Here is a 15999-nt window from a genome sequence, read left to right on the forward strand (position 1 = left end):
TGTGGAAAATAATTGCGATTATCTCAAATAACTACGATTAGGCGATTATGTAATAATTGTGACAAGCCTAGTCCTCAGCCTCTCTTCAAAACAATCGCTGCTTTCACTGCCGAAACCAAACTAAATATATCACGGCCACCTTGAACTTCTGACCAACTTCTGACCAAAAACACTGGTCATAACATGTCAGAGGTGCAAAAAAAAGCCAAAGAAAGTCCTGAGAGACCCATCCTGAAGTTCTGAGAGGCGTAACTTTATAGTTATTGCCTACCCTGTTGGACGGAGTATGTACCAGGCTTAAGGGTCCACTTGGTGCCCTGGTGGTCCCTGTACCACACGTTGAGAACCAGTGTGATAAAGGAATATTAGGAGGGCCTAGTAATGAGAGTATTTAATGATAGGCCCAAATATGTTTAACATTTGCCAACTTCATTCATTTGAAGTAATCCAGGATATTAATGTGATCCGGCAGCAGCAAAATGTTCCGGCCTTGGCGTGCAATAATTTTGGAATGAATTCTTAGGACGCTTAGGACGTAATTGAAGACCCCTGTGGGCGTAATTGAAGACTGTGGAGCCGCTGTGAATGGCCCCTGATGACATAATAGGAAACTGTTCGCGCGGAACGAGGTGTATAGCGAAACGCCAACACCCGGGTGGCCGACCAATGGTGTAACTTCATTAGTCAGTGACTCAGTTAGAGACTTTCACGTTTATAAGGTCGGCGGCGCCACCGTTGCGGCCCAGTCAAAAAAGCAGACACCTCATCACTTAAGTTTGCCACCTTTAGTGCTACCGTGTGTGTAGTGCTACCGTGTGTGTGTGTGTGTGTGTGTGTGTGTGTGTGTGTGTGTGTGTGTGTGTGTGTGTGTGTGTGTGTGTGTGTGTGTGTGTGTGTGTGTGTGTGTGTGTGTGTGTGTGTGTGTGTGTGTGTGTGTGTGTGTGTGTGTGTGTGTGTGTGTGTGTGTGTGTGTGTGTGTGTGTGTGTGCGCGTGTGTGTGTGTGCGCGTGTGTGTGTGCTTCTGTACCTTCTTCCCCGCCTGCTTATCCACCATGGCTCCATCTCGGTCACTCCCAGGTTTGGCCATGGTGTGGCACCTGACTAGCTGTGACAGCTACGCAGTGAATTCATCATGCACCTGGAAAAAACACCAGACAAAAATCACACTGAGTGAGTATCATGTCAACATGACATGTCCCCTGTTAAACCTGGCTGCACACTGGGTTTAACCGAAAGCACATTGCGATTTGAAAGTTACCACAGCTATCTTCTCTGATCATTGCTTGCTATTAAACCATAGTGACAGAATGTTCTGAAGTCTCCACACACCCGAGTGCTGTTGGCCAAAGACTAAATTGTCTATAAATCAAGTAGGGAAAAAACTAAACAAATCCACACACCGGTTTTAAACTACATTGGTCAGGCTGATGACCTTCATATCTGAAGAGACAGAAACATAAAATGTTCCCTAAAACTCCCGTCATTGACTCACTGACAGAGAGCTGATAACTATGAAAGGTATTTTCTTTTCAGCAGATGTTATATGCAAGGCTTGGGGGAAACGAAAGAATGCTCTCTATGTTTGAAATGAAGTGTGTACACCTATGCAATGATTTATATGGTGTGTCCTATAAGTCCATGAGAGAGTCTCTCATGGACAGCTGTTTAGAAGGAACAAAAACTAAGCAGGGGTCTACAGACAACAAGAGATTTAAGAGCTGACAATCTAACATGTTGATATACAATATCAGTCCTTGAGAGTATCCAATGCTTTTTACTATGCAAATTGAGCCGTTTGCATAATATTAAGCTTAATAATTAAGGTTAGAATAGGTCTTAGATGATTGGGGAGGGGGCAAAATATATGTTTGCCTCTTACATGAACATTTTAACTACTATAAAAAGCAGTCATTCTTAAAAAGGTTTCAATATATTGCCAACCTTTACTAGTCTTAAGATTCAAGATTCAAATAATGTATTACCATTTCAATGAAACATTGTTATGAATTAATCTTAGTGTGTGCTTGGGATAGACAAAACAATACAATGCAAATACACCCCAGCATAAACATCATATCCAACAAAATAAATAAAACAACACGTAATCGGTGCATTAAAAAGAAAACCCCACTAGGGGACATAGTTAAGTCAAATTGATGATCTGGACTGATTATGAGGAGTTAAGGGCGCTCACTGCCTCAGGATGTGTGCTGTTACGGAAATGAGTGGTTCTGGTCTTAAAACATTGTAACCTTTTTCCTGAAGGAAGTGGGACAAAAAGTGCATTGGCTGGATGAAAAGGGTCCCTGATGAAAGACTTGGTGGGTCAAGATTTCACACTAGTGTCCCTTCTCTACGATTATTAATTGTGGAATCTAAAAAGCATGATGTATGATTAATGCATGACTTTATTTTTTGCATCCCCTGCCATGTTGCTACTTCACTCTGTGCGAACAACTGTTCCAGTGTTTTGACTGGATATAAACTGAGAAGGGGCCTGCATAAAACATTGGCAAGCCAAGAACAGAGATTTAAGCACAGATACTGTTAAATACAGATGCTTTACAGATACTGTTTATACATGCAGCTTGGTTTTTCCGGCAAAAAACATCTGCTTCACATAGGAAGCAAGGAGCAGGATATCAGAGCCCGGGACTAACAGTCTTGTCAATGTGGAGCTCAACTTTTGTTTCTTGATGAAAGCTGCGTGAGCCAGGCAGTAATAAGGGGAATTTTGCAGAGATTTCCATTTCATTTCTTTCGAGACTGACCTTAAAACAGAGCCAGTGCAAGGGATATTACGGCTAGGCAAAGTGCAGCATGAATCACTCGTTTAGGGGCTCTCTCGAATCATCTAGGCCTCTCAGAGGAAACTTCCCTTTTGACGCCGTGACCAAGCAGCTTTGTGATGTGGTTTGTGTTACCAGATTAAGCTGGTAGTAAGTGCAGTAACATCAATGGGGGTATTGTGGGTGTCGGTGGTATTCCGGACCAAGTATGACTCATCTATGTTTAACATAGGAGTTAATGGAGTGTGTCGGTTTTCTAGGCAGGTGATACCATGTTCATTCATTAGCATGTTTTCAGGCACTGTCAACTTTTAGTGCATCAGTTTACATACTGTACATTATAGAAGGCAAAAAAGCCCTTTCATCTAGGTTGAGAGAAATTGCATTTTGTGGCCTATTTCTCTTCTGGAACGCCTGTATGTGAGTGTGTGTTCCATTTCTGTACACCGCAAAGGCCAAAGGGCCACATTCTCAGGTCCATAAGAACCTAAAAAATCTCCTACTGCTGAGTAACTGTGCCATATTGACCTGCTATTCTTTCAGCTCTGCTTACATACAGGGGGTGAAAACTAACTGAGCTATGGTAGCCATGTTGCTCCAATAACAGTCTAGCCTCGCAGCTCAGCCAAGACTATTGAGATGTCCAGCATTAGTCAGCAGTTTGGCTGAGTACCACTGAAATGTTTGCATACCGATACCGGTTTAACAGACCTTCTTCATATACCTTACCTTGCCGAATGACAAGGCATATTTCATCCAAGTAAATTAGTTTGTCCTGTACAGTTACAACAGAATGAAACCATGCTGAGCTAATTTCCACAGTTCAAACAACCCATAATTAAAATGTTGCATTGAAAGAATCCAACATTTCAAAGTTCGCCAAAATCCTTTAAGCTTTACTAATCAATAATAATACCAACAATCAACACAGTACCAGCATCATTTGTTGATGCGAAGCCCTTGTGGCTGGGGCAAGGCCAGTGAGGGGTCCAGCATTAGTCAGCAAATCTCCACCATGCAGCATTATCATTCAGACAGCTGAGAGGGCCACAGCGACTGTAGGTGTGAAGAGACCAGTGTAAAGAGAGAGACCAGTGTTTGGGGAGGGGGGCCGGGCTGGGGGGGGGGCTAGGTATTAAAGCAGTGCGGAGGGCTCGAGAGCAGACCAGAAAACAAATGCTGACACGACTCCAATGTGTCCCAGAGACACAGCCAGGAGGGTGTGACTATAATTACAGAGGTATTTGGGCCCTTTGCCAGTTTGGCATTCGTGTCCAGTGTCCACAGTGTTTCACGAGCAACTCTGGACTGCGTAAAGTGACTGCCGTTAACCTTGGCCTTTTTAGAGGCAAGATCAAAACCATCACTTTGACAGCTACTACAGTTCACAAAGACTCTGAAGCTGAGAACGGTTTGGCACGCAACCTAATTCACTGACATATCACTTTTTTACATGCCTGACATTTGCTACATAAAACTGGGTCAAAAGAAACGCAGTATAAGGCTGAACCTTGTATGGGTAGGGCTAATGTGTGAAATTGTGGGCAATTTGTTAGAATGATATGTCAGTGTCTATAATGTGAATCCTTGGATATGAAACGTTCAGATATTTTCCGGAGTGGCCCCTGTAATATTTATTGTACTGAAGTAAAAACAAAAAAAAAGGAAAGAATTCTAATAAATGTAGTAGTAAGAGCAACACTTTCCAGTCATATCTTGGAATGTTTTATTTAATCTGAAAGAGAAATGATTAAAGCCTCACTATGTAACTTTTTCTTTATGAATAAAATGTTATTTTGTCCAATCTGTAATAGTAGAGTATGTTAATAAAATATAACGTACAACTGGGGTGGTTGTAATTTGTCTCCCTGCTCTTCTATTGACATTTCGATCGTGTCAAAGGTCATGTCTCACCTAGACACAGGATCTGACACGTATTTTGACCTGATGGTCAAGATTCAATTTATATTTAGCAAGCAGGCCGGCTCAAGGGTAAAAACCTTCAGCACTTAAGCAGGAAACAAGGTTCAAATCCGGGGTAGAAGAGGAAAGTTATATAGTGCCGCTTTAACTCATTGTAACTAACTATTGTATCATCTGTTGACTGCAGATGTGTCATTTCTAAGACTCAGTCAGTCTGTATTGAGTGGTTAGTCAGAATGAGTTTTATTTGGGTGCTTTAACTGCACTCTCCCTTATGCCTCTCGGCATACGGAGAGCTGTTTTCCCTCCTACTCTGCTCTATATTGGATTGTTACAGTAAGCAGATGTTGTATTTGAAAGAATTATAATGAAGCATATAACAAAATCTGTAAATAAGCTAAAAAGTAAATCGATTTCTGCCTCGCTACCCTACGCTCTGAATAATGTCAGATAAAAGGGTAAACTATACAGATGATCGTAAATTGGCTTATTACCGGTTCAAATTTTAAATGTGCCTTGACCAGACCCCCAGTTTCGCATTGGAATGGAGGTGCTGTGCTGATTGGTGATCTCATCTGTCTATATTTTACACAAAATCATTTGTCTGGTGAGAACCTGAGCTATTTACCCAATATGCTGTAAGTGGGTTCAGGTTCTTTCAGGATATTCTACGAGTGATTTATAAGGAATCAAATTAAATATTGCAGATAAGACCCACCAACCTCCACTATATCCCATAGCCTGACGGACAGTTGTTCTGTGATTGGCTAGTCCGTTGTTAGGCCAACCTGCTGACCAATGCTGTAAATTAATCACTCAAGCTTCTTTCACATTATGAACTCTGTCCAGGGAATCAGGTAGGGACATGGTCCAGTCAGGTGTCAACCTTTCGTACAAGTAGCACACAACAGGAGACTGTCCATGTGAGACATATTCTCACATAACTGTAAATACCCTGTTTGGAAATACAAGGCACAGTATCTGGATAGAATCGATTCATTTCTACCCCTCTATCTAAAAGCACCACACACCTGATACCAAACAACGACCTTGCCCTCAAGTGAGAAACTCAGAGTGGGTAAGAACGTTCAGGCACAGCCACTTACAAAGCGATACAGATACCAGCAGGAGTTACAACTAATATGGATCCACCATTCCACCTGCCATCTTATGAAATTGATCAGCCCCAACGTATGCTGTTCTCTGAGGTTCCCCCACACCAAACATCCAAATCACATTGATAAACCAGTGGATTTCATTCAACATAAAGAGGAGGACTTGCAGGGCCAATGTGGGTTGCCACTGGCAGGCTACTCGGGCTCCGGGAAGAGGTGCGTATTTTCCTCTAGGACACACTGTCCCAGTACGTTGTAATATTACTCTCCTCTTATCAAAACCCCCATTTAAGAAAATTAACCAATACTAAAACCATAATCCTTAACTAATACAGTTCGTTTAGCTATATTATCTAGCCTATTATAGCAGTTGGATGCGTGCACACGCTTGTTCACATGTATGTTGTTAGATCGGTGCGCCGTGAAGGCCGGGGGTTCACTTAATAATAGGCTAAAAAGAAAGCAATGCAATATTTGAATATATTCCAAACAAATAAATAAAAGCATCAAAATTTGAACGCGATTATAGAGGAAGAACGACAGCTCTACAATGTAGGGACATTGAGAAGTGCTGAGTTACTGCTATCAGTGTCACCACAGTCACATGGACCAGACAACAAATGTAAGTAGTACATGATGGCAAAAGGTAAACAGCAACGGAGAAAAGAGCTGTGACAGTTGTGCACGTCACAACATGACGAGACAATGCACCGCACATGATCTTGTTGTACACGAGATGCTGCCACAGTAGTAAGAACAAGTATTTCTATTGTCGGTTTCTAATGTCCACACAAACTTTGGAACAATCTTCCACCACACATCAAGTCGTAGGAAAGAAACGTAGTTTGTGTTTTAACAATGTTTCGCTTATGAGCAGTCTGGGGGGGAATTCCCCCTTTAATATATGCTTCACATAGGGGGGATTTATACCGTTCGGGGGGGATACTACATATATTTAAAAGGTGCAGCAGATATGTTAATATATACTCTATATTCTGATAGTAATCATTGCTAGCAAGTGTTTGTTCACTAACAGGGGTCTTCCCTGTCTCTCCAGCTCTTTAGGAAACAGAAAATACATACATGAGATTTATATCAAGCGAAAGTAAAGACCACTTCTCTCATCCCCTGCTCTTCTCTCTCAATCACTCACGTGCGAGGCGCATCCTTAAAAAGAACAGATCTACAAGCCAGCAATGCATTGTACGGCAATGTGTTGATAGTTTGTAGATTTATTTTTTTGCATGTGACTACCTCCTGACTACTATGGCACTTGACTGGGCTCTATGCAGCTGGATGGACACACACTGTGGCTTATAGACAAACAATGCAGGGAAGAGAGAGCACTTATCTTGGTCTAAAACAAATCACGCTCATTGTTAACATAGCATTGCTTGAATTAATAACTATATTATTCATGTTTTGGCAAGCGCAATAAGTTACTTATTACTGGAGAAAGTAATATTAGTTATATATTAATTAGTAAAGCATTGCTGCCCAGCACTGCTTAAGCCATGAAGACCAGGAACGCATCTGTCATTTTAAGATTTATTTGGCTATTCAGAAATAGCAGATATACAAGCTCATGGCGTGCACTGAGTGCCACACTATGAGCTTGTAGATCTGCTATTTTTGGAAAAAAAATAGACCCCCCCCAGAAGCAAAGATTTGAGTTACAAATGTTTACTTTAAAAAGATTTTTCACTCGGTGCCGCACTATGACTTTGTATATCTGCTATTTTTGAATAGCCAAAGAAATCGACAGATGCGTTCCCGGATTGAATGGGTTAAATATTCTGAATAAATATGTAGCCTATTGAGATATGGGGGGGGGGGGGGGGGGGGGGGGCAGTGGCTCAGGAGGAGGTAGAGCGGGTCACACAGGTGAAGTCTTTACACTGATTCTAATGTCTTTCGAATCAGTGTAAAGCAGTGGTTTTCAACCCTTTTCATATCAAGGTCCATTATTTATTGGGCATTTGAGCCACGGAACCACCGTTTGATGAGATTTAGCCTCTCATACCCAAGACTTCGAATATTTTGTTATCGTTGGATACGATTTCGTCCACAATTCCATGCTGTATTGATGTTGGTACCATAAGAGAGATAACAGGCAAATGTTGATCAAAATAACAATTCTTCTACATTCTCTAATTGTGGAGACTTCTTGTAAATGAAGTAATGCAGATGTTGTGTTTATGTTGGTGACGTTGGTGTTAAGAACAATAATTTAACTCTTGAGAGTGTAAAATGAAACCAAATGGACCCGTAAGGGTCCATTTGGTTTCATGTAACACTCTCAAGAGTTAAAGATCTGTAAGGGTCCATTTGGTTACCAACTCTCCATCATTTAGCTGGGGACCACCTGGAACCCCCTCAAGGGCCACTGGTGGTCCCCGGACCACTGGTTGAAATCCACTGGTGTAAAGGGTCCTCCTCTGGAGATACCTCAGTCTAAGAGAAGAGACGGATGGATGGATGAGGGACAGACAGCCAGGAGACTACGTCATAAATCCTGGCTCCAGATAATTGCATAAAAAACCCATCCCCAGTAGTGGCCTACCATACGATTTAAGGCTACTTTCACCATTTTATACTACTTGTAGTAAAACGTACTGTTATATCATTGTTTTTATTCATTAAAGCATTGATTACATATTGGTGCTCCTAACATTTTCGTGGGTGCTCCAAGTAAAAAGGGGGAAGAGACATTTGCGCCAGTATTGTATCGGTATGTCAGTGTCGCATGCCGAACATAGCTGATCCGCAAGCACACAATGCGTTGCAAGCCATGTTATTTTCGGTGCGCGGGTAGCATTTATATACAGGCATAGCCAGCGGAGGGGAGGGGAAGGGTGGCTCGTGCATCATGTAGCCCATGTAGAGTAACACATTGGCTCTCAAAGTGGGGTCCGGGGACCCCCAGGGGTCCTTGGGGGTTGGGTTTCCAGGGGGTCCTCAGCAAAATGTGTTAATACAGCGTCACGATCATTTTTTAACACTTTATCCATTTATATGTTGGCTATTCAAAAATAGATATACAAGCTCACAGCGCGTCACTTCGTGCCGCACTGCGCGCTTGTACATCTATTTTTGAAGAGAAAGGAAAAATATTGAAAATGTTTGAATAATTTAGATTTTCTCAACACAAATCTTCTCTTCTGGGGGACCCTGGCACAAAACATTTTCAGATGGGGGTCCGCGGCCAAATACATACCAATTTGGGGGTTAGTACAGTATCAGATTAATAGAGGCTCAAACACGTTTTTGAGTGTGGTAAAACTCAAGAGATCGCATCAAGTGCATCCCTATGTTACACAGTACATTGTCATCAAAACAGCAGAATTATTCAAAAGGGACAAAGGATGAATGTGTTGAGGTTCTTTGATCTGTAAATCAATGGTAAATAATTAAACAGGCTAGACTAGATACTCTACTTTTGAGGAAAAAATAATACAATATCTCCGACCACAGAATCGACTCATCAAAGCCTAATAGAAGATTACCCAAATATGCTGGGTGTCAGGGAGGATGGTTCAACAGACTTTAATATTGATAACAGTCTGACCATTGAACTTGAAACTGCCCGTTAAAAATACAAAATACTTTTGACAAGTTAAGCAAATTAGAAATTTGTAGTGGCTAAATACAATATAATATATATACGACTGGCTATACTTTGTCGTACAAATTGGATTAATAAACAAACAGGGGTGATACATGTATATTAGTGTCCATCAAAAAAACATATCCATGTGTGGCATGATTAACTTAGGATAGGTTGATTAACATGATTAACTTAGGATAGGTTGATTAACATGATTAACTTAGGATAGGTTGCGTATTGCACAAGATCCATTTTGTAGCTGATCTTTAACGTGACATGAAGCAGACAAAAAGCATTTGACTTGGCAAATTGCAAAAAGATGTGACTCGGGTGTGCACGTAACAAGTACTGAGAGACAGTTGATCTTTAATTTTCCCAAAGTAGACTGGATTTTAGGCTGCTTACATCAATAGTCAGGACTCGAAGGCAGCTCACGAAAAAGGCAGTAACGCAGTAAAGGCACCAGACGGCTGGAAATGTTTCAATGCCTGGCTATCCAGCCGGCGGTCAGCACTTGTGGAACACCCTGATGTGTGTTCCTGTGTTTTACGTCTGCTGGTTCCTGAGTCTGACTGACAACAATAACAGACATTTGTCTGTAGTAGCTGGTTTGTTGGTGGTGCATGTTGTCCCCGAGACCCAGCGCGGATACAGGGGCACACGTCCTTGCGTGCAGCACCACAGTTGTGGCAGAGAGATGTGGGCGGGGTGGGTTATTATGGTGGCAGTGGTGGGGTGCATGCACGGCGAGGGGGGGGGGGGGGGGCTAGTGAAGCTGGAAGAGATGTAAGTACGCACACACACGCACGCAGTAACCTGATCCACTGACTGCAGGATGGAACAGGGAGGGAGTAAGGCTAAGAATAGCCGTCAGCCTGACACACGGCAGAGAGAACACCAGCACTTCCAGCACCACCAGTGTGGCCACACTACGGCTATACCACTGTGCCGCCTGCTGTGCATAAGATACACGCAACATACACACGTACACAGACACACACCATGTGGAAAACACATCTGATGCTTCCCTGCTGGCCTCCCGTGAGGCTTGCGCATATAATGGCGTGCACAAAGAAGAAACCAAGTCAAATAAAAGCACAGGATTGCGTCTCAATATTACACAAGGAAGGAACAGCTGTAAAATAACGCCAGCTGAGGTTTTGAATCTAGCGTAAGCCACGCCACGTTCTCCCCTCCCTCTTACAAAGGGAAGGGGAGTGGGGATGGGTCGTCTAATGGGCTCAAGGAGACACACTACGTTGCCTGCGACAGTAAACAGCAGGTCACGTGGCCACGGTGCTGCTGTGTGTGCCATCAGGCTAGAAATGATGGGGGAGGTCTCTCAGCTGTACTCCCACCCACCACTCAGCCGCCTCCGCCTCCTCAGACCCCCTAATGAGCAGCAGGACAAAGCCAGGAGGCAAATCCTGATTATCGAGACTGGAGGAGGAGAGAGGCGGAGAGACAATAACCTAGCAAAAAGACCCAGCCATCATAAACGCACTGGCGCGCACACACAGGCTGCAGACATCCATGCATACACTGTGCACACTTCAGCATTTACACACAACAATGTCCCCCCCCCCTACCAACAACACACATGTATGTACACCAAATCTGTTTCTGCACCATGCCCTAGAACTGTCTACTCAAATTATTTTTGCTGCAGGGAAAATGCTGGGGGGCGGGGGGGTCCTATGCTTTAACATGTGGTCAGTAATCCCGCTGTCTGTGTAGCAACATGGAGGTGACAGAGAGAGAAATCAACTGGACTCGCGCCTGGCCCTGCAGTGGCATTACACCATATGTAGCATGACCTCAATGCCTGGTACGAACATCATGTGACTAGAGAAGGAAATCACAAAATTATATAAAAAAAACATAATTGTACAAAATTTAAATTTAGAAAACACAAAAGCAACATAAATTGTATTGCACTTGACATAGCTTTAGCTTTAGCTGACACTGTAGTCTCACAAGGATACAGCTTTTCTCTAAAAAATATATATTTTTAATAATAATGCCATTATTGTCTTCTACTCAAGTCACCATAGAAATGTCTGATATGGTCAACTTGTTTTGGACTCATTTCGACATGGACAAACAAAAAGTGACACATTATGCCCTGGGGCGTCTGTTCACCTCTCACTAGCCTAACCCCTTGACAGACTAAACACGCAGGCCCTAACCACCATGTCTGGCCTTCGTTACACTCATTTGTTAGGGCTGCATATCCCAGACAGCCATTTTACTGGGAAGAGATGCTCAGCTCCAACCTTTGAGTCGGTGTGAGAGAAATAAATAGGGTTACATTTACTAACTGGAAACGAAGGCTCAGCACAGGCCTCGACACCGATACACGCCCATTACGTTGGCCAGGAAGAGAGGGAGAGAAATAGCAAGATATAGAGACAGCATGTAAAGGAGGCAGAGAGGAAGAAATAAGAGAACGAGACAGAGAGAGAGCGAAATGGTGAGAGAGGGAGAGAGAGAGAGAGAGAGAAAGAGAGAAAGAAAATGGGGGAGGGACAGGGGGAGAGAGTCAGTGAGTGCCTTAAGAACCCTATCACCACCATTATGAATGTAGGTTAATGATCAGATACCCAAGCAGTGGACGAGAACAATGAAGCCTTTACTGTTGAATATGGGTTTAAACGAAGGTGGAGGGGGGGGTCAGGCCAAAGGTTAAGACCTAGGCGTGGGTCTAGCTCTGCACAGACGGTCCTCAGATTTCAACCGCAGCGCCAGACTCACATGAGCAGCGTGACAGACAAAGCGTTGAGGATTTCAAGGCTAGATAAGGCTAGACAAGCAACAGCAACGCTACACTATGAAACCCTGAGTGTTAAATTAACTCAAAAGTGTACAAATGTAACCAAAGGATTAATTTGGTTACATGTAATACTCTCTCAAGAGTTACAAATGTGTAGAATAACACTTGAGGATTTTATTGTGGGCTTGGGTATAGAAAGATGATGATTAAGTGATAGAAAATCTTGAAGGGATCGTTTGTCAGAATTGCCAGACTCTGCTTCATTTCAAAGACTTGTGATATGTTTGCTGAATTATTTACATTTTTGTGGACAACCAACATTGCTGCATGTACTTGAGGAAGACATCTTGATCGAGAGAGCTTATGAAAAAAACATTTAGCAAATTTTATGATCAGTACAAGGTACCAGTTTTAGGTAAACATCTTCCAAAACAGACCATGATAGGATTTAATATACACTACACACAATTCAAAAAGCTAAGCAGCAGGGAATAGCATGTGCGTGACCTGGACCTGTTTATACAATAGGAATATAAACATGACAACCAAAAATCAAAGCTGGTCAAACCTTTTAGTTGTGCCTGGTATTTTTCTCTCATCTATGAACTCATGTGAAATTAAATCAACCATCATTTCAAGGTTATTTTCCCATTATATGCCTGGTAAACTAACCAAGTAAAAAGATGAAGGCAAATGCTTTAAGGCTGCACTGTCTGAGAAGAAGCCACGCGACCATAAAGTAGAAATGCGTCGGTGGCTATGAGGGTGTTACAACCACAGGGGGATCCCCGGCTATTAGGTTCCATTGGATCAAACTAGCAGGCCTTGGTCTGAAGTGCAGAGTAAACTACAGGGAAATGTTGTGTCACTTTTCATTATGGCATTCAAGACATGACGCAGTGTGCACCTGTCACACTCTATCAGCCGTGATGAGGCGTCGATCCGATCATAGGCTCTGCTCTGCACATGGCCCTCCATGCAGTGACCTAAAGCCCCACATGGACATAGCTTAGGCCTGTATCAGCCACTTTGCTAAAAGGCCCACTGCCTGACTGGGTGTCCTGATGTCTGTTTGGACTGGAGGAATGGGATCATATTTGAAAATATATATCAATGGCCAATTTACATCCTTAAAGATGAATAGTAGCCTATTTTGCTTATTTTCAAGTCCCACTGCACGTGAGAAATAACATAAGGCCAACGCAGAATGGTTGACATGCTTATTTTCAACCTTAAAGAAAGTATAACCTTCATGTATTTTTAAATACAAGATCCTTGATCAACTCAGTATTATACAATGAGATGAATGGAACCAGATGTGTTCAGCTTCCAGTAAGCTACAAAGCTACAATGCTTTTGATATCATGAGAACCAGGGTCACATTGTCTATTAAAGAGAATAAACAATAGGCTAATTAGTATAATCGTACACCGTAGGTAACCGAATAAATACACTGATGAAATGTGCTGTCTGCCTTCTCAATACGTACAGTAGCATTGACCATTTTCTAAAATAGCTTATTGGATGAAATTGTGTTTTGTAACAATGGTGCCATGACCTTTTATGCATTACTCCATCAAAATTCCGCCCCATAATTATTTGTATAAATATTGTATATATATATAGTTTCTTATAATTGTGTGCATGAAATGTGCTACGGCAATGGCATATAGCAAAAGTCTTGACTTCACTCAAATGTATTGGTTAAAATTTAACATAACATTGTTCATTTTGTTACCATCTCTCTTCCCTGAACAGAAACAGAACAGTAACTAGTCGGCCTTAGACTAATGTAATCGCGCTATAAGCTGAGGACTGCTGATTGGAGGCTGCAGCTCATTCACAACAACCATTTCCAGTCAATCAATCTTTCACAGTTAAAGTGATGCATCATGTGGCAGCAGTGCTAAGCACTCTCCATTACAATGAGTGTGTTGCATTGCTTGCCCATGCATTTTACAATGTTGCTCGGCATACTCCTGTACGTGTAAACACTATGTCCTACTACTGTCCCTGCTATTGCAGCAGACATTGTAAGCCCATGTCCTGATTATTACTAACCCAGATATGATAAGCTTGGACGAGCAGACATTAGCCAGACATACTGACGCATGCACATAAACTTATCCCATTTACCATCAGGTTTTCATGGCTTGTGTAGTTAATGTTTACATTGTAGAACGCTCTAAATGTCTTGTAAATTCCTGCATGCCGAGATTTATTTTTCATTGAGCCAAACTGCGTATGCTACATTTGACCTTAATGATGTGAGCTGACATGTTTACTTGGCGATGATGCAACTGTGATGGGACTATCACAATATTATTGCATTGTACATTATGGAAGAAACATCAAGATCTGGCTTAATTTCTTTGACATCATCCTAATATGATTTACACCAAAACATGATGTATCAACTTTTTAGAAAAGAGTGGCACACACTATCTCAACAACCATCATTTTGATTGGAATAGAGAATGGAATTTCTGGAAACTTTTACTTAAAAATAGGTTTTTAAGGCTCCATTGTCAACCTAAATGGTGGACAATCATCATTGGCTATATCCCAACAGTCTAGTAAGAATGGCAAAAACCACATCACTGTAAACGTTAACCAAACTTGACCCCTTTCTGGAAATCTGCCCCAAAAATACAAGGATACAGTAATAGCACATGGTGTTCCATAGAATATAGTCACATCATAAGAGGGATTTTTTTTGCCCACTTCCTTCATGAGCAAATTATTTTTAACCTATTTAGGAACAGGATGGTCATCCTCAGGTCTGCATGAAAGCATGGTCACTAAAACAGCTAAAGTAAACAGGATATGACCTCTTTCTTTGCCACTGGTAATATTAGAGCAACCCATTCCCAGGCAATTAAGAATGCAAACCTCAGGCCCATTGTCAAAAATCATCTTACAGCTATCAATGCTTTTTTTAAACTGTTTTTAATTAATCTTATGTGTTCCATAGCACAATGTGAATGGATCACATAGCCAAATACATATATTTTTTCTTTTTATGTTTATGATTTGTTTCTGTTTGTTGCTTTTTGTTTTTGTTTAGTTTTTTCCTTTTTGTAATTTGTTTTTAAATGTATGACACATGTTTGTAAAATGTATTGTTTTTAGATGCGGACCCCAGGAAGACTAGCGGTGCTTCAGGGCACAGCTAATGGGGATCCTTATAAATAAACAAATAAACAAATGCAGCCATCTCCTCATTCAGAAAAACTCACTCCTGGGCCTTAATAATCGACCACTTAACAGATAAACAGCCTGGCCTTCTACCCTCTCACTCGTGTTTCCTTGGAATTTACACCCTACATTCAAACAGCCATGGGAGCTTGCAGGCTTATGAATCGCCAAGCCCTCAGAAAGCACATGATTGGTTATCGAGTCAACATCAGTATGACCCGCAGCCGTTACACACTGAGACACGGCGCTCTCGCCGACTGTCAACGTACTAAACAAAACAACGCTCTCCGCACAGAGTCTACTGCTGGCAATGCTCACACATGTTGTGTAATCAGCAGGCTCCACCCTCTCTACCCTCCACGCACACACAGACACACTTGCTGGGCCTCTCAGAGACGCAGATACATACTCGCCTGCCAAACTCAACTGCAGATATGCCTGGGCCGTGCTAGAGGCACTTCATATCATGAACAGCACTTGTGCTTTCACAATCTCATTTGAACTGCAACGCACTAGAAAAGGTGGCCAATCCTCTAGAATTCAAGGGGGAAGTCATACAGTGCAGATTTTCCAAGCTACAGCCCTGCCTGGAAT

At 42.1% G+C, this 15999-nt stretch overlaps 1 protein-coding gene across 2 annotated transcripts in view; it reads right to left on the reverse strand.

The window, feature by feature from the left end:
- Positions 1–15999, reverse strand: part of ankrd12 (ankyrin repeat domain 12) — a 48267-nt gene that overhangs the window by 24102 nt on the left and 8166 nt on the right. For both annotated transcript variants that reach the window (XM_084057289.1, XM_084057288.1), the window contains exon 2: positions 1028–1138. In XM_084057289.1, coding sequence (XP_083913415.1) covers positions 1028–1087 — 60 coding nt within the window. In that variant the 5' untranslated portion in view covers positions 1088–1138. The remainder of the gene's footprint in view (positions 1–1027; positions 1139–15999) is intronic.

The sequence above is a fragment of the Gymnoscopelus microlampas genome, assembly GCF_963454915.1.
Source record: "Gymnoscopelus microlampas genome assembly, chromosome: 5".
NCBI classification, from domain to species: Eukaryota; Metazoa; Chordata; class Actinopteri; order Myctophiformes; family Myctophidae; genus Gymnoscopelus; species Gymnoscopelus microlampas.